Raw genomic sequence first — 19,055 nt, forward strand, 5'->3', positions numbered from 1 at the left:
TTTCACTCAGACACACACACACACACACACACACACAAAATTACCCCATGATGTCAACACTCCCATATTAGTGGAGACATTTGTTCCTGACTAAGATATAAAGTAGAAGCATAATTCCAGTAAAAGGAGCACAAACACACACCACAATAACAATAAAAAAAAATGTTTTTTTTTTTAAAGTGTACATCATGTCGAGCTGTGAGACATCATGTAGAACCACGTCGTTTATTCGTCTCGCACTTCACAAGCAGTAACATTTTGTTGTGTCCCTTTCTCTCTCGCACACAAAACTCTAAAACACCACACACAGTGCATGCTTGGTTGGACGAACACTGCCTCGAAACCGAATGCAGAAGCATCAATTGTCCCTGTGCACTCAGACCGACAGGAAGAGTGAGGTGACTGACAAATTACCCTCAAGACAGCCCAAGCAAGCCATCCTCTCCCTCTCTCCCTCTCTCTAAACCTAGGAAAACATACAGTACCAACGTCACGGAACGGTTCCTGCCAGCGCCCGTGCCAGCTGTGCGCACCAGGGCCAGGCGTGTGCGGAGCGTTTCTGCGTAAAGCCCACGCTCCGCTGTGCATGGTGACAGAAAGCCATTGAAGCCATTGTATGCAGATGACAGTTGTCTTGTGTGTACACCTGTTGCTCTTTTCCTCTCTCTCTCTCTCCTCTCTCTCTCACACACACACACACACACAGAGATTAGGATATGGGAGTGTCATTTTTGGGGTCGAGTGATAATCTCAATCAATATAAAAAAACAGAAAGACATACAAATACCAAACCTGGTACAAAGGCAACGTGTGTGTTTGTGAGCACAGTGGAGGAGAGATTAGACCGTTTCAATCTGACAGTTTCGATAAAGTCAGAAGCACAAAAGGCAGCCCTTCATCTGATAAACGGGTGTCAACATTAGAGCGAATCAGCCGCTTGATCAGTTTAAACAAGGATGGAAATGAGTCTTGGATAACAAGCAGCAGCGCTCCCGACTGAACAAACAGCGGCTTGAGGAAACATTATTCTCAAATTCTCTTTTAATTTCATGTCAGAAATTAAAAGGCTATGAGAAAAGATACATAAAATGAGAGGAAACCCCACTGATGCTTAATTTTTTTTTTAAATGATCAAACTGACATTCTGCCGATTAATTTTATAACCTAAATTTCTTTTTATTCTACCTGGGAGCGCTGCTGTAATAAAGCGGAACAGCTGTGAATCATACGTAGACTGTCTATTTCATTGGATTTTAGGTCGGAATCGATTTTTTAAAGCGATTCTACTGTATTTCTTACAGGTTATAAAGCATTAAACCCTAATGAAATTTCTGGTGGCGTAAAAGTGATTGACGTGTACAGAAGACTCCAAGCACAGTACGGTGATGAGACTCTTAGCCGCAGGTACTATAAAACATCTGAATGGTAAAAACATCTTAGAGAAGGTCGTACATCCTAAATGATGATCCCTGCAGTCGTTCCTGTGAACATTAAGCAAGTGGAACGGCTGATCTTTAAAAATCAACAGTTTACAAGAGGGCAGTGGGCCAGTGGTGGTTCAGTGAGTTCCTGGGAGGCCGGCGTTTCAGAATTGAAGCAGGCAGTCCGATCATGGCTCTGGTGTACTGAGGAATAATTCATGCTATCCAAGTGCTAATGTAGTGCTGGGATAAGTATGTTAGTGTAGGAGGAGATTATATAGAGAAACTCTCAGATTTATGTTCTGGTATTCTACTCAATCAAAAGTCTTGGTTTGACTCGAACGCCCCGCATTTAAAAAATTATAATTAAATTACTTTGAGTGTTTTTGAAATTGAAATTAGTTTTGAGTGTTTTAACTGTTGTGTTACATAAAGTGAACATCTTACGCTCCAATAGACTTGAACTAGTAGTAGTAATAATAATAATAATATTATTATTATTATAATTATTATTACTACTACTACTACTTCAGGTATATTCTGGTTGGTTTCAGCGGATACTGGAATAATAATAATAATAATAATGATGATGATGATGATAATGATCATCATCATCATCTTTCATATTATTATTATGATAATGATGATGATGATGATGATGATAATCATCATCATCATTATTAATCCAAAAGATTTAACGTTTAAGTCCAAAAATGAAGACAAAATATTAGAAATATTATCTCAGCAAAATTAAGGTTCATAAAGTTGAAGATCGGTTTATTACAGGTTTTTATAACTCTAAGCAAATTATTAGAATCTGGAACATACATTATATTATATATACATTATATTATAATTACTAAAACAATGTATATTAGTAAGACAATTAATACATATTTTCTTTATAATTTTATCTAATGCAGAAGATTGAAAAGATCAAGAAGAACAAATAGCATTACTGTTAATGAACATACATTATTGTTCAGTAATTCTTCGGTGACTTGGAGGTGATTTACAATGTTTTAAACAACGAAACAATGAGCCTTATTCTGCCTGACTGTCAGACGTACTGTTACAGAAGATTAATGAATCTCTTCTGATAAATTACATACAAGAAACCTATTCACAAGAAATGTCTAAAAAGCAAAGAAGGTACAAATGAAGAAAAACAAAGAGCACCAAAAAAATAAAAAAAAAGTTTTTTTAGCTTGAACATTTTTATTCAGCTGTAATACAATGAAAGCGCACAGCTCTCCATGGCTTCCCGTAATTCTCCTGTTCTATTCGCTCGGCCTCCAAATCTGTCCATTTATTCCTTTATTTGCAGCAGGGTTTATCTGAGGTCTGAGCTAAAGAGACAAACTAACCGGTTTAAAATCGATCGCAGGAACACACATGCCTTGCTCACTTGTTCGGGTGTTGATGAGAAACCACACCGACACAAAAGAGACAAAAGAGCAGTGCACTGGCTTGAACTTCATCGCAGAAATTGTTATACGTTTTGCATGAACAAATTAACTATATTAAAAAAAGATAATAATAAAAAAAAAAGAGCAATAGATTTTCGAGCTACACCCAGCTTCAGTTCAGGAGATACTGGGAGGCAGGAGCGGCCCAAGAAACAAAACACAAAGCTACAGTCCAATCGTCTACACACACCTATATATATATATTATTTTTTAAACACAAATTTGGCAATTACTTATGGCAGTGATGTTTATGAGAGTAACTCAGACAGGTTTGGGTAAGTCTGGAGACTGTCCGGAAAATACACGAACACACACACACACACACGGTCAGGTTGATTGGACGAATGTAGCAGGGCAGTGCAGGACAGAAAAAAACGTCTCTTGTGCTTTCTCAGTGCGCTGGACTTAATCTAATCATCTGGCACATGTCAAAGAGATTAGTGTTTTGGTATAGGGTAGCAGTCCCCCTGGGGCGCGCGCGCACACACACACACACACACACACACACACACATACACTCAAACAAATACATACCCACAGACGTTACATGAAAAGAAACACGCAAAACAATATATAACGTATTATCCGTTTAAATAGACGTTCCTAAAGCAGACATCATGTTAAAAGCTTTATACATCAAATACAGGCACAAATGTTTGCTGCCCACATAAAAAGGAAATGAACAAAGACAAATACTTTTTTCCGCTATTGCTTCCAATTTCTCCTTGTGCAATAAAAAAAAAAAAAAACACAGCTCTCTCAAAATCTGATTTTGTCAAACTCTGTTTACATGCACTTAATTAGTCGATATTTTTTCCCTAGATGCTTAACGTACAAAAAAATACATTTGTTTTGACAACTTTCCAATAAAACCCGTCAAGGTAAAAGGTATATGAAGAAACCAATATTGGTTCCGTAAAAAATTTTCATCTTTTTAAATGATTTTATATGCACCCCCCGCCCCCCCAGAATGGCCATTTTTCAGCGTTATAATGTCCCGTTACAAACAATAATTTAAAATCCAAATTGCTTACATGTTTCTTTTGATCCCTTATTGTTATAAGCTTCTAGACATATGACGTGTAAAGATTTTTGCTTAAAGCATTCTAGTTTTTAATAAAGGTTAAAAAGCAAAAAATCTGTAGTGTCCGTAACCATGTCAAATTCATGTTGCAATATCGTAACGATTTAGCATTTGAAAAATAACACACTTTTTCAGGTTTATGTCTTTTCATGTGAAATCCTAACTGGCCAAATTTCATCTGAAGGCCAATTAAGATCATTGAAAGATTAGAATAAAAAAAAAAAAAAAAAAAGTTACAGACACTACGGACATAAATGGGCATGAAATTGTATTTAGCAAATGTGTTTCTTTTTATCTGATAAAAATATAAATGTGTGCATATTTACAAAATGAAAAAAAAGAAGTATGGATCGGGAGATGAGAAGCATTAAGTATTATGCAAAGTGTATGATTTTACCTGAAAATGGACTTTTTCATCTAGGTGAGACTTTTTTTTAGCACCAATACTCCAAAATATAAAATTTTTTTTAAACGTTTTCATTTGCTTTTTATACGTTTTCATTTGCAGTGGAAAAATGTTGCAGGTCCTCTATAATCCTCTAATCCCAGGTTGTGCACTCTAAACTATTTACATGTTGCCAGGCAACACAGTGTCCTGTGTGTTATTTTTAAATTACCTGCTACGTTTGTTTATAATCGTAACAAAGTCAGTAAAAAAAAAAAAAATTGTGGGGGAATTTAAATATAAAAAAAATTGTGATACTTATAGAATTGCAATACAAGTGGAATAGGTATCATGATAACATCGTATCGAAAGAGCCCTTGTTGATTCCCATCCCTAACTGTAAATTAGATAACTGGCAGGAAAGACATAAATCCAAGTTTAATCCTAAAGACTAACTAAATAAACCTTGAAACTATCCATGTGAAGGAAGTGAAGTTTGCACAAGCAGGAAGTGGATTAATACGCGTCATATTTCAGGTGTCTGGTCCGAGTCAGACGTGCCAAATTGACTGATGTCAGTGCTGCCTTTTCCTTTTCGGTGCTTAATTCAATCACATGGTCCTCTCCTCCATCTCATCCTGCTCTCCAAAAAACACACGTAAAGTACAGTATTCACACGAGTGCGTTCACAGCCACTGATGCATTTCATATAATCCAAATGGACCTCACGTCCTATAATTACATTTGATATTTCAAGAAAACAAAACCAAACATATCACATATATTATACTTTGAGCTGTGCTTGTTCTCTAATTTCTTTTCATGAGCAGCCTCGTTTCACGAGAAGAAGAAGAGCCAATAGAACCAATTCAAAGGCAAGAACGCAGGTCTCATTGCGCACCAATTGAATTTTCATGTTGGTGCTCCGCTTTGTGACGGGAGAGAACTCTTTTCACTGATCGTCGCACAAAAGCAGGGGTCGTTATGGAGACGGGAATATTAAAAAACACCCCCCTCTAATTTACATTTGGAGGTTGGAGAGCTCCTTTAGCCACCGATCCATTTTTAGTGTCCTCATTGTTGTTCGCCAGGTAAAAGAGTCGAGCGTTCATCTGCATACGGTTGGTGGAGCAAACAAGGGGAAGAAGAGGAGGAGGGGAAGGCAGAGAGGTGTGTAGGTGGAATATTAGAGCTCCCGCTATCAGCTATCCTGAGCACTTCACTTTCCTGAGAAAAGGACAGCAAAGAGATGCTCCATCTCCTTATCGCTGTGACATTTAATTTGTCCATTTCGGGGCGTCTTAAGCTCCCTCTTGCTTGTCACTTGCGTACCTTCACAACAAGAGGCAAATCTTGGTCTTGTTCTAAAGCGGAGTCTAATCAAGGGGTGACATTTATCTTCAGGAAATGCTTGGCAGCGTAAGAAACGTGCAAATACCTTACAATGTTTTATTTCTGCAATTTCACTGTCTTTGATAAGAAACCTTGGAAAAACCTAACTTGAGACTCAGGAAAATGCACTGGAACGGTTGGATTAACTTGGGGTTAACTTTGAAAACTTGGGAAAACCCAACCTTTGACTCAGGACAGGTTGGCAAAAAAACAGGTTTACCATCACGGGCCAAGCACTGAAGGCCTGCGTCATCATTACAGTAGAATCAGCAATGAGCAATATCATGGAAGCACCTGCAACACCTGCAACGCTGGGAACGGACAACCACCACCACGACTACAGTACAATCGTGAACTTGGTGAAGATTGTGGTGGTGACGAAGATAAGTTAACACACCTGTGGCCTAATTTGCAAAAAAAAGTTTTGGGTATTCGATTCAAAGATTCTTCCTAAACGAAGATGTGACTCTTATGGCTATGGAAAGTTTGAGAAGAAGATTGGTGCGCAGTCATGTTGGAACAGGAAGTGGCCATCTTCAAACTGTTCCCACAAAGTTGGGAGCATGAACTTGTCCAAAATGTCCTGGTATACTGAAGCATCAAGAGTTCCTTTCACAGGAAGTAAGGGGCCGAGCAAGTTTGGTGTGGAAGAACTTGACTGGCCTGCACAAAGTCCTGACCTCAATCCGATAGAACACCTTTGGGATGAATTAGAGTGGAGGCTGTGAGCCAGGCCTTCTCATCCAACATCAGTGTCCGACCTCACGAATGCGCTTCTGGAAGAATGGTCAAAAATTCCCATAAAACACACTCCTTAAGCTTGTGGAAAGCCTTCCCAGAAGATTTGAAGCTGATAGAACTGCAAAGAGTAGGAGAAACAGGCTTTGGCTCTTATAACACATCAAATCCCACCCTCACAGATAACCACAGCCTCAATCAAAAACCACAGAATTTCACCACGGATAACATTCCACATCCATGATCGGATCATCAGCATCATCTGTCAATCACAGTCAAAAGAACACGAAGCTCCATCTTCTTCCCGTTTCCCTTTCGCCTCCCCATCTTCCTCTCCATTCCAGCAGCAGATCCAAGGCCCCCCGCTTCCACTCAAGCAAAAAGCAATAAAGTGCATAAAAATGAGATTTAGTCTCAGCACACTTCAGCCTGGATCAAACAATAAGAGGGCAGAGAGAGACCAGCTGCCTGTCGGAGAAATCGGCCATAAACAGCAATCAGCTAAAAATACAACCTGCTCCTTACGCGCTCCTCAAACTCAGTTATACTGCCTTCATTGCCTTACACAGCTGGTGGAAACACAGGATTCTGACAGGAGCCATAAGCATAACTTAAGTGTACAAGTTTATATCAAGTACTTATTATGCCTCGATACACAGTCTACTCGCATCTGGGCGTGTAGCAAGGATTGCAAAAGACGTAATAAAGCACAGTTAAAAGAACCGACATAAAATAAGACCTGTTGTTGGGTTTAAATAACTAGATCACAGATAAAATGAATCATTCTTGGTTTAAAATCACCTTCATTGTCGGAAAAGTCCATTTGCACAGTCTCAAACATGCATGTTGTGTGAGAGAAAGGTCGGTGAGATAAAGCCTTGCGCCTCTCTGGAGTTTTGTGCTGGTGTTTTCTTTGGAAGGTTCTTTTTTTTCCATTAAGAATAATAAGGTTTTGGGGGGTGAAAAGGAGAAAATAATAATAATAATAATAATAATAGATCCCTTCATGTTGAGGACGCCTTCGAAATAAATAATACCAAAATATATAAAGCCCAGTGAACAATAATTAATGGAAAAGTCAATATTTTGTGTAAGGGCCAATTGGCCCAGTTGGTCTCGGGTACAATTTAAGACTTTAAGGCTAAGACTTTTGCACTGTACCTCACCAAGTATACAGGGGGAGGGGGACACTGGGTGCGACACCCCAAAACTTTGGAAAGTTAGTGTCCCCAAAATTCTTTAATTGGACTGCAAGGCCAGATGGCGTGGAGATGTGTGTCTGGGTTGTTTTGCTTCTAACCTGGACACATTTCTGGAATGAATCCCATTTTAAACAATTTCCATCCAGTGAAGTGACTATGATCTATGCAGTACCAAACTGTATACCGTATGTGTTGCTGGTTGGCACTTTGTCATGATGTAGATTCCCAATTGGACTCTGATTCTCAATTAGTATTAGCGTCTGGTAGATTAATGTATTGTCTGATGGTAACAATATTCGATATATTTTGGAAAGTAGTCTTTTTTTTTTTGCCTTGATTTTTATAAAGATATATTATTTCTCTCCGAGATTGAACGGTAAAGGTCGGGTTTGTGTACTGATTGGCGAATTTATTTTTGATTGCACGGATGATTTGATTTGTAGGTGTTCCACCTCGATTCAGTTGGTAGGCAGTGTACAGATGTGTTTCCAGTCCTGATTAGGTTGCTGTGCGTGTTACGTCAGGAGTGACGTTAACCGAGCCGGGCGTTTGGGATGAACGGATCCATCTTCAGCCACTCAGACGTACATAAAGCTCACTCAACCTGACATTCAGCCTGTAGCGCTAGCCGTGCTTTCAGCTCCGCCACACTGGAACCACACACAGCATCGGTCATACACACGGCTGATTTAATCAAATTCCTAACAAATAGAGTGAAATATGTTTTATAGGATTTAGAAAACATTTAAATGTTCTTAATCTAATTTAAAGCTCTATCAACATCCTGCAGCTGACCTTGCTGAAATCCTGGGAATGCTGGACATTAACTATTAATTCTGCTTGATATTAACTTCTTAATTTAGTTTTAACCATCGCACGCTGTGGTTAAAGATCGAGGCGGCCTGTAAATCAGGGAACGTGAGTAACAAAGACATCATGTGTCCTATCATGTACCTGTTATATCGGCTGTAAAAAGATTGTAAGAGGGAATCGATACGCAGCAGGACACACACACACACACACACATTAAAGTAAAACACACAGCAGAGGCAGGCAGCAACAGGGTCCAAGCAGCAAGACCTACAAAGACACACACTTCAGGCTGCTCTCGCACGAACACTAAGACTTTTTTGGTTTCAGCATCAAGCATTTTTCTTATACACTCTTGTTTCTGCACGTGTGTGAGCGTACAGGGTATCAATCAAAAGGACGAAATGTCCAACATGAAAGGTGAAAAGATCGCCACCACAGAGCTGGGTTCCCACATCACAGTCATGCACAGAGCCCTACGTTCTCATCTCAAACACACACACACAGACTTCCTGGAGTCCATCCAGGATGTTCTCACGGGTGGTGATTTGCCCTTAAAGACCTCACACAGACATACTGTACACTCCGTAAATGTTCTACATCTGCAATGAAGGAACATTCACACAAACCAGATAACAGCCGTGTTTCATTTAGGAAGCATTAAAAACCTGCAGAACTCTAGAACCCTCCACTCTGGAAGAGCTGAACAAATTAACCAGAACCAGAGTTATGGAACCCAAAACAAGCAAATAAACAAACAAACAGTTCTCTCCACTACAGAAAAAAAGTCAAAGATTTCAAAGAGAGAATTCATACGTACACACAACTTACACAAAATAATTCGAGAACTTGGAGTCAGAAAGCTCAACTAACGAATCAACCAGCCACAGTTCTGGAACACAAAACAAACAAAAATAATAATAAACCATAGTTCCAGAACTATAAACAAAACAAAAAAAATCTTTCTGGAAGAGTTTAAAAATCAAACTAGAACCACAGATCTCCAAAAATACGTGTTTAAGAATTCCATTAAAGAAAAGATAAACAAATAAATGAGGAGCACAAATCTTGATGTCAATATTAAAGATTTTAACTGGAGAACTCTGATCATAAAAGGTAAACGTACAAACCACAACCATGCCCATAGCAAAGAAACTCCTAGCTGAGATCTCATGTTAATCTCCTCTTTGTCTCCTAAACAGAAAAGAGCCGTCTTTAAGACTTGAATAAGATTTAGGCGTTTTCTGCCTCTTCTCAAAAGGTGTCTCAAATGTGGCTCATTAATTTTAAATCTCAAAGATGGTTCATATTTGTCTTGTGTGCGAGGCGCATATGAAGAAATGATCCGTCTTTGAGACTTGAATGAGATTTTAGCTGTTTTCTCAATCTTCTCAAATGTGTCTCAAATATGGCTCATTACCTCTAATTCTCCGAAATATGAATAACAGTGCCATTTACACTAAAATGTGTTTAGCACTTTTTTATACTTCATCTTACTCTTCATGTTCAGGTAGATGGAGGGGGGGGGGGGGTCGTAGGTTGGATCTCTAAAATGAAGATATGTAGATTAGTAACAACTTAAGTCAATTACAAATACTACAAAAACCAATATATAAATGATTTATTTCGAAATCTTGCTTGTTCATTTTTTTTTTATGGTAATGTTACTGCATGATCAATTTTTGAAGACCAGCTTATTTATTATAGAGTGTTCAGTGTTTATCAGTAGTTACCTGAACATGTACCTTTGAAGAGATGGGTTAATTATATTCTATAAATAAAGACCAGTTTGTTTGTTTGTGGAAAGGTTATCTTGGTAATTATATACATTTAACTTTAACTGGGTTCTTTTCAGAAGCATGCCACCTTAGGAGACCAAGAATCTCAACAAAGAAACAGCAGGAGAATGTTCCGGTGTCTCCATCAGCACATCATCAGTCAGGTAGGCACCAGCCCATGAGTAAGCTCAAGCCCAACTCTCAACCTTCAGAAAGTTGGGAATGGAGGAGATGAATGGTGTTTAGGTAAATCTCAAATGTTTTAATATATATATTTTTTGTTCTATTAGATACTAAGCAACTCCAGGAGTTGCAGACTTTGGACAAACTTGTTGGACGTCCACCACAAGAGAAGACTGATGTAGCCGGTAAGCGAACGTTTCCTGGCACTGACCCGTTCTTTTTGACCGATTCTTTCCACTGGACGATTGTCACAATACTGTGGCCTTTCTGTAACTTTCATGCATCTCATTTATATCTGACTTTAATCTCATTATGGTCTTAAATATGGCTCATTTGTTTCTCATTCAAATGCAGTTCTGTTTTTCATGTACATCTTAGATTTCTCAAATGTTTTCCAAAGATATGTCTCGCTTTGTGTCTCAGTTATGTCTCTTTGTTTCTCCTAAGTCGGGTTTAGGAGAAATAGAAAAGGCAAAGTCGAGCTTGTAATGAGACAGCTCATGAGACAAGGAAAAGCTCATTCTGAGTAACAACATTTTGCTCTGGGTGGTCAAAACAGACCTTTCTAGAATGTTCCACTACAGAAGAGTAACAAATAAACCAGCACAACTCAAAACAAACTCTTCCGGAACTCTAAAGTACGGAGGAGTGAAACAAGCACATGAACCAAGATCAAGAATTAAAGAGACGAATAAACAAGTAAACCACAACCACAGCTCCAAGACGCAAACAAACAAACAAACAAAAACAGACGAATGGTATAAAATCTATGGATGATCTAATAGCACTGTTGCTAGGCAACAGATATACACGGACACTGAGCATAAGCTAGCTGGTGAATGAAGCTAACTGTTCTGTTAGTTAATGCTAGGCCATGAGGAAGAGGAAATAAGAACGCGTGTTAGTAAATGGCTATAAAAAGACCATATACAGTTCAAATAATTAGCTAATCACATTTAGCATACTGAAACAGTGTATACTTGATTCACACATACAGGACATAACCTTAACCTGAGGCTAAGGCTTTTACATTCATGCAGTGTCTGACATTAATATTTACTATTCAAGTTACTATTATTAATAGATATTAATATATTATACTTGTATACAAGTATTTAAGGATAGTATTTGTCAATATAGTTGAATAATTACCTTTTGGGATGTATACCGATACAGTATTATTTGATTTGTATTGTGATTAGATGTATTTTATGTAAAAAATATAAATAAAAAAGTTTTCCTTCTTCAGATTGTTACAATTCTAAACAAACTTAGCAAATATTTTGCTCCTATTACATAGAATGCTGTGCTTTGTGAAGTTTATAGAGCATCTAGAGCACCACCTGCAGGATCATAGAAGAGTTGCAAAATTTTACTGCCTTAAATGCAAAATGTAAAAAATGCCTTAAAAAATTAAGGACTCTGAGGTCAGTGTGCTCATGTAAGAATTGCCACAGAAAAATTTAATATATAACTGAATTGATTTTCTCCCCATCTCTAATAATCATATTCTCCTGCAAAATCAAACTTTTAAATAAGAGTATGTAAAATTCACTTTTTAGTTATTCAGATGTGTCCAAACAAGGAAGAAGAAGAAGAAACAATTCAGCGCTTTTGGTATGGGCTTTTGGGATTTTATATAAGAAGGTCCCCTCGCCCAGCCTGGTACTCAGCTCTGCTACTCTCAGGACGGGCGTGGCTCAGCAGTAGCTCTTAAACGCTTAAACGCTCTATGCTTTAGGGAGGAGTGAAGTAAAGGGAGATTTAGGTACAAAAAATAATGCATTATCTGAGAGGTATTTCAGCTGGAGCCTTAAGATGCACTTCAGGGGGAGCTCCGAGACCCGTGATTACTCATTAAAGAAATAGAAACGTATGTAAATGTTCAAATTTTTGTGCGTAATTCATCTTGCTCACACTGTCTGTGCTGGTCTGTTTCATGCCGTAGTCTATGAGCAGTTGTAATGAGACAGAGCATCAGTCAGTCATTAGAGCAGCTGTGTAAATATATACCCCGTATGTGTGTGTGTGTGTGTGTGTGTGTGTGTGTGTGTGTGTGTGATACAAGCCTCATCAATGCTTTAGTAGAAAGAACTAATTTTAAGACCGTTGAATTACAGCACCAGAATAAGTGCATGTGTGCAGCACATGTGTGATCTGGAGTGTGTGTTGCTAATAGTGCAATATGTTGAAAGAAGGGAGGGTGTGCGCATATGTACGTGTGTGTGTACGTGCTTTCTTCACCAAGATTAGATTTGTTTTTTATTTCTTTTTAATTCTTTTGCTGTTGTTTTTTAATCTCTAGAAAAATCAGGGCAGTGGTTACTGGGCAGGGCAGGAACGCTCGTACAGAACAAAATAGAGATTATTAAAAAAAACAATAATAATAATAAAAAAAAAATACAAGTTGATCAGACAGACAAACAAATAGATAAATAAACAAAAATAAATAAATAGATAGATAAACAAGCATTGATAGATAGATAGATAGATAGATAGATAGATAGATAGATAGATAGATAGATAGATAGATAGATAGATAGATAGATAGATAGGTAGACAAACATAAGTAAATAAACAGAATCTTGGCAACATAAAATAATAATAATAATAATTATTATTATTTTCATTAGACTCCCCCCTCACCATCTAAGATCCATATAGGATTGGTAATAATAACAATAATAATAATAAGAAGAAGAAAACAATTTAACATAAATAAAATATAATATAACATAATAATATAAATATAATATATAATATAATCTCTACACACACTGATTAGGGTAACGAACAATTCCTCACTTACATGCTGTCTAATTTCATATTATTGATTAATTTCTATTCAATTAGATCATTAATAATACCGTAACTAACACATGCATATGGTAAAGCATGAGATTTTAAAACATTTAAATGTTAATTTTTTGTGTTTTTTTGCCGTTTTAAAAAATTAATAAAAATATGTTCGGACTATTTTATTGGAAATACTTTTGTATTGTATACATGTGCTTCCTTCATGATGGATGAATCAATGTTGATGGACGAATGTTTTATTAGTAACTAAGTAACATTACTGCGTTAGATCTGTAACTATAAACTCCAACAATTCCACACATTCGGGGTGATGACTGATGTGCACGGAAACGACGCGCGTCATCAAGCTGGTTTAGCAAAGGTCAAAGGTCATATGTATAAAGCACATATGAGTTTCAGGCAGCGTTTTTAAACCTGTGATAAAAGGAAGGAAAGATCAGTGACGAGAGAGGAAAAAAGCTCAGGCAGGCGTCCAGGTAGACGATGATGACGCACAGATAACCAACCTGAAGAACAACATATTTTTTAATGCACGCTGACTGTGAATAAGTCACGACAGGACAGAATAAGGGAAAAAAAGAAAAGAAAGTGGTGATCAAAGACGGAATAGAAAAAAAAAATGACAGAGGGACGATGAGAAAGATAGAAGTGAAGGAAAAATATTAATGGGACAAAGAAAGCAAAAGAAAAATGCTCATTACACATACGGTATAAAGACCAGACAGAGAAAGAGAGAGAGAGAGAGAGAGAGAGAGAGAGAGAGAGAGAATTATTTCAGAGCGCTGCACAATAAGTTACTTATAAAGAACTGGCAAAAAAAAAAAATTTTGGAAGGCGGGGACAAGGAAAACTTATAAAACGAAAAAAAATTGAAATGGACAGACAGCAAGAAACAGTGAGATGGAGAGAAAGCAAAACAGAGTGATAAAGGAGAGAGACATCAAAACACAGGTAAAATGAGTGTGCAAGAAAGAGAGAGAGAGAGAGAATGAATGCATTGTGTAAGGACAGAAAGATAAAAGATGAAGAAAAGATAAAGGGGAAAAAGGGGAGGGAGAGAGAGAAGGAAGGAATAAATGCAGATGAGACGTAAAGACAGAAAAGAGACAGAGATGAGGAGAGAGAGAGGGAGAGAGAGAATGACCTTTTCCAGATGGTGCATATTGTAATCCTGTGTTTGAGGCCCTGCTGAGAAGTCTGATTCCTCCACTCTATAGGTGTGTGATAAAACACACACAAACACACACATCGTATGCATCTACGCATCAAAGCCGCAGCTTTCACACACCTGCATCCACATGTACTGTACTGTACATGCCATGTTATGAGTTTGGATCAGTCTACTCCATGTGTGATGTGCAGCTATACACTGATGTCTCACACATCACACACCTCAACGTCAGAGTGATAACACTGGCCTATTATGTTCTATGTTCTCGTTGTTACCTGAAGAGCCCATGGAAAAACACACACACACACGATCTGTAATATACACAAAACCCATTGTGATGGTTTTAATTAAGCATCTGGTTTTGTGTGTGTGTGTGTGTGTGTGTGTGTGTGTGTGCGCGCCCTCTCACATTCTAACCTAAACATCTCATCTCATTATAGACACACAGGACAACTTTCACCACACATTTCAGTAATGCTTCTTCTGCCCCCTGGTGGACAGAAAAGGTTCTGCAGGCACATCACAGACAATCTCTATGCAACAAGTGATTGAAAATACTTGTTGCTGTAAAAAAATATTACAGCTCGAGCCATTAAGAGTAATCTACATTTTTATCCTGGTCAAAATATACATTAAAAAAAAGCATTATGCAAAAAGAAATATTCAACAACAATCTTGTAAGAATCCTAATCATGATTTACAAAAAATAAATAAATAATTAATATTTTACTAAGCACACCTGATTGACAGCGCAAGCCTGCCGCACATCAAGCAGAAGTACATCATACTGTAGCACGATACACTCACTAGGCTCTGTGCTTAATATATTGGCCACAACACTGGTCTGGTAACTGGGAGCCGGGCATTCAGATATGGATCCGTCACATCACATCCTAACTAAGTTTGAGGAACTTGAATCGATTAGAAACTTGAAAATCACTTGTGTGTAAAAAAAAAAAAAAAAGCAGGTGGTTGAGACAAAACAAAATGTTTGATCAATGATCATTGATATTTAACTTGTTTAATAAGTAAGGCGTATTTAACAGCGGCTCAACAAATGGCGGAAAGAATTACGCCATTAAAGATGACATTTTAATTCTCAAACGCGTATTGGCTGAGAGAAAGAAAAAGAGGGGGAATGTTAATTCCTCTAAATTGCAATAATTAGTAAAAGTTTCCCGTTGCTCTTTAAAAGAAAGAAAAAGTCCCTGAAAAGAGAGCGCTGCTGTAAAACACCAGGCTATTGATTTGCTGTTTGGCAGCGAACATCCGAGTTGTAACTGTAATCAAACTTACACCCGTACAAACCTTTAAAATCCCTGGCTCTGTGTTGGCTCTAGATCTAGGCATGGAGTGATAAAAAAATAATAAATATATATATTTTTTAATAAAAAAAAAGAATATATATATATATATATATATATATATATATAAATAATAATAAAAAAATTGACGATATTATGACATCCCCTCTTTCACTAAATCACAGGATCTTTTTAAAGATGCTTTAAAATACATTCCCATGTGCAGTGTGTGTGTGTGTGTGCAGTTTATAATGAAATGATCTGTTGAGTTTTACTAATCATCCCACCTGACCAGACGCGGTCCCTCTCAGGACTTTGACGCACCTGCTGCATTTTTTATGCAGCAAAACCCAGAGGCTTTCCTTTTTGTTTTCTGAAGAAAAGTCCCTTTTATATAATGTGCTGCTTTTTTCTGGCCTACAGATATGTTGCACACAATGCACATGCCATATACTTTATACAGTTTATTTATACAGTTTATACTTTTTACCTTTTTTACACATTTTTACTTTATTTTATTTCATTATAACAAATTACTATATATTGTAGATTTTATGATTAAAATTCTTTTCTATTGGTATTTTGCCCCTTTTTTTTTTCTAGGTCACAAACAGTCGTGTAAGCATTTCAATGAATATCATACTGTGTCTGGTTGTGTATGTGGCCAATAAAAATATGAAGGGGATATACATATCCCACACATATATAGATACACACACACTTGCTGATTTTCTTTTTTTTTTGCATATTTGCCAGACTTAAATAATTCGGATGAAATAATATAATATTACACAAAAATAACCCGAGTAAATACAAAATGCAGTTTTTTAAAAGATGATTTAATTTATTCATTTATTATTCAGCAGGACAAAGATGCGAAACACACCAGCGGGTCCACCTCTGAACGACTCACAAATAAACAAACATTAGAGGGTTTTGGAAAATCCGACTGAGATAACCTTAAACAGGCCGTTCATGCTTGAAAACCCTCGGATGTGGGTGAATTAAAACAATTCTGCAGAATATTGGGCCAACATTCCTCTACAGTGATGTGAAAGACTCATTGCTAGACCTCACAAACACTTGATTGCAGTTGTTGTCGTCGAGCGCGGCACAACCAGTTATTAGGTTAAGGGTGCAATTACTTTTTCACAAAGGGCCGAGCAGCTTTTTTCCCTTAATAAATGAAACCATCATTTAAAAACTGTACTTCTTATGTACTCTGGTTATCATTGCGTAATATTTAAATGAGTTTGATTATCTGAATCATTTTAGTGTGACACACATGCAAAAGAAGAAAAAAAGGAGGGGGGCAAATACTTTTTCACAATATACATACCGTATAAAAATTCTGATCAATTTAAAACTCTTTTTTTTATTTATGTCTTTAAATGTGTTTTTTTTTTTTTGTGTGTGTGTGTGTGTGTGTGTGTGTGTGTGTGTGTGTGTATACAGTAAGACAGATGCATACCTTCTTGATGGAGCTGCGAGGTTTTTCCTGCCACTCGTGGCTGCTGAGCTCAATAGTGCAGTGGATGTAGGTCTCGCGCTCGTACGAGCCCAGAATAAAGAGCCTGAAGAGACAGAACGAGAAGCGCAACGTGATTAAACATCTATTAAGCAAATCCCTTAAAGAACGAACACAACACCACTGATCTAACGTAAATAAATCTCCAAGACAAATGAGGTAATGAACTACAGAGGACCGGAACGAGGTCTGAAAGCCTGACGTGTGGGATTTAAATCGGATCTGTCTCGAATCGAGTCGACACTTTTTTTTAAAGGCGTTCCAAGAAGCACTTTTCCTCCACTCACACAAATTAAAGTGATTGTCTTGTTGGAGCTTCAACGCCTTGTGTTTTTAAAAGCAGCAGTGACAGCTCTCACTAGGACATGTTGGGCAGCTGGCGCCCTCTAGTGGAAAGAACACCTCAGCGCAGATTTCCTGGTAGTTTGCTGATATTGCAGTTACTGATATTGTTGCAGCTATTAATAAGTGATATTTTTATTTTTTATTATTTTTTTTTATTATTGTACCAATTTTGTTAAATAAAATATTATTGCTGTTGAATTATTTGATTCATGTATGCTCGAAAATGCACTGTGACCCATCTAACTCACTTTCTTAACACACACACACAAAAAAGAACACGAAAAGACAAACGCACAAACAGAACACAGACACACACGATCCCTGGCATCACAGCGTGTGTATCAGATTTAGGTCAGGCTCCTAATAGCTCAACTAACTGCATTAATCACAAGCAGGTCTATAAATGGCCAATTACATACACCAGACACAGCGAGTGGTGCGTGCGTGCGTGCGTGCGTGTGCGTGTGTGTTATGGCTGAGCTACAGACACTAAATGAACTTGCTGAAACTTAGAAAGCCCAGGTGTGGCCCTGAGCCGACCTCAATACCGAAACACAACAGAGACAGAGACGAGGTTCGAGCCCCGGATGTCCAGAGAAAACGAGCTGCTCTGAGAATCAGGCCTGGGGAATAAATACGGGCGCTTTAAATCACTTCTCTATATAAAACAATGACAATATGCCGTGTATTACAGTGAAGTTTTTTGTACAGGTTTTAAATCCTATGAAATACTATAAAAGACCCAATAATGTACATTTATTTGATATTTTCTACACAGTTGAACAGACGTGTAAATGTTTGGCTCAGGTCTGAAGGAGTCTGAACGAGGAAGGTTTTATTGAGGTTCAGTAAAAATTGAACATGCACGTTTTTAAGAATATGTAAAGCATGGCAAACATTTTGCATTTATATCATTTCGCTTCACTCTTAAAAAAACAATAATAAAGAATAAGTATCTTTTGTGTCATTTTACAGAGCTGGATCTGAATATGAACTATGGACAGGTCCATCATGCACACATCATTATTACACAGATTTATTTAATATTGAAAAACTAAAATATAAAATAAAAAGCAAAAATAAATGTAATATATTAACATTTTACTTAATTGTTGGAAATCATTTATTTTGTGTAACACACTGGGGGGGGGGGCTATCCGCCCCTTCCACTTGCATGAGCTTACAGATGTTTAGTGATTGATGAGAGAGAGAAAGAGAGAGAGAGAGAGAGAGAGAGAGAGAGAGAGAGCACGGCCAATCCGTTTTTGAGATTCCTGGGTACGGATGGGCGTGGCATCACCCAGGAACCGAACTCCTAGGTCATATTTCAGGACGGTACGGGCGAACGCGTTTGTGACGCCACTCAGGAGTGATCGGTTTAGTTCTTTCCGGGAATCCTGACTGGGTCATGTTTGACCTTATAAAACA

The 19,055-nt window shown here is 37.6% G+C and overlaps 1 protein-coding gene across 1 annotated transcript in view; it reads right to left on the reverse strand.

Annotated features, from left to right (window-relative positions):
- The window catches only part of pdzd8 (PDZ domain containing 8), a 51,143-nt gene that overhangs the window by 6,970 nt on the left and 25,118 nt on the right, over positions 1 to 19,055 (reverse strand). The window contains exon 3 of the mRNA XM_053510163.1: positions 17,226 to 17,328. Within this exon, the coding sequence (XP_053366138.1) occupies positions 17,226 to 17,328 (103 nt within the window). The remainder of the gene's footprint in view (positions 1 to 17,225; positions 17,329 to 19,055) is intronic.

The sequence above is a fragment of the Clarias gariepinus genome, chromosome 13 (genome assembly GCF_024256425.1).
Source record: "Clarias gariepinus isolate MV-2021 ecotype Netherlands chromosome 13, CGAR_prim_01v2, whole genome shotgun sequence".
NCBI classification, from domain to species: domain Eukaryota; kingdom Metazoa; phylum Chordata; class Actinopteri; order Siluriformes; family Clariidae; genus Clarias; species Clarias gariepinus.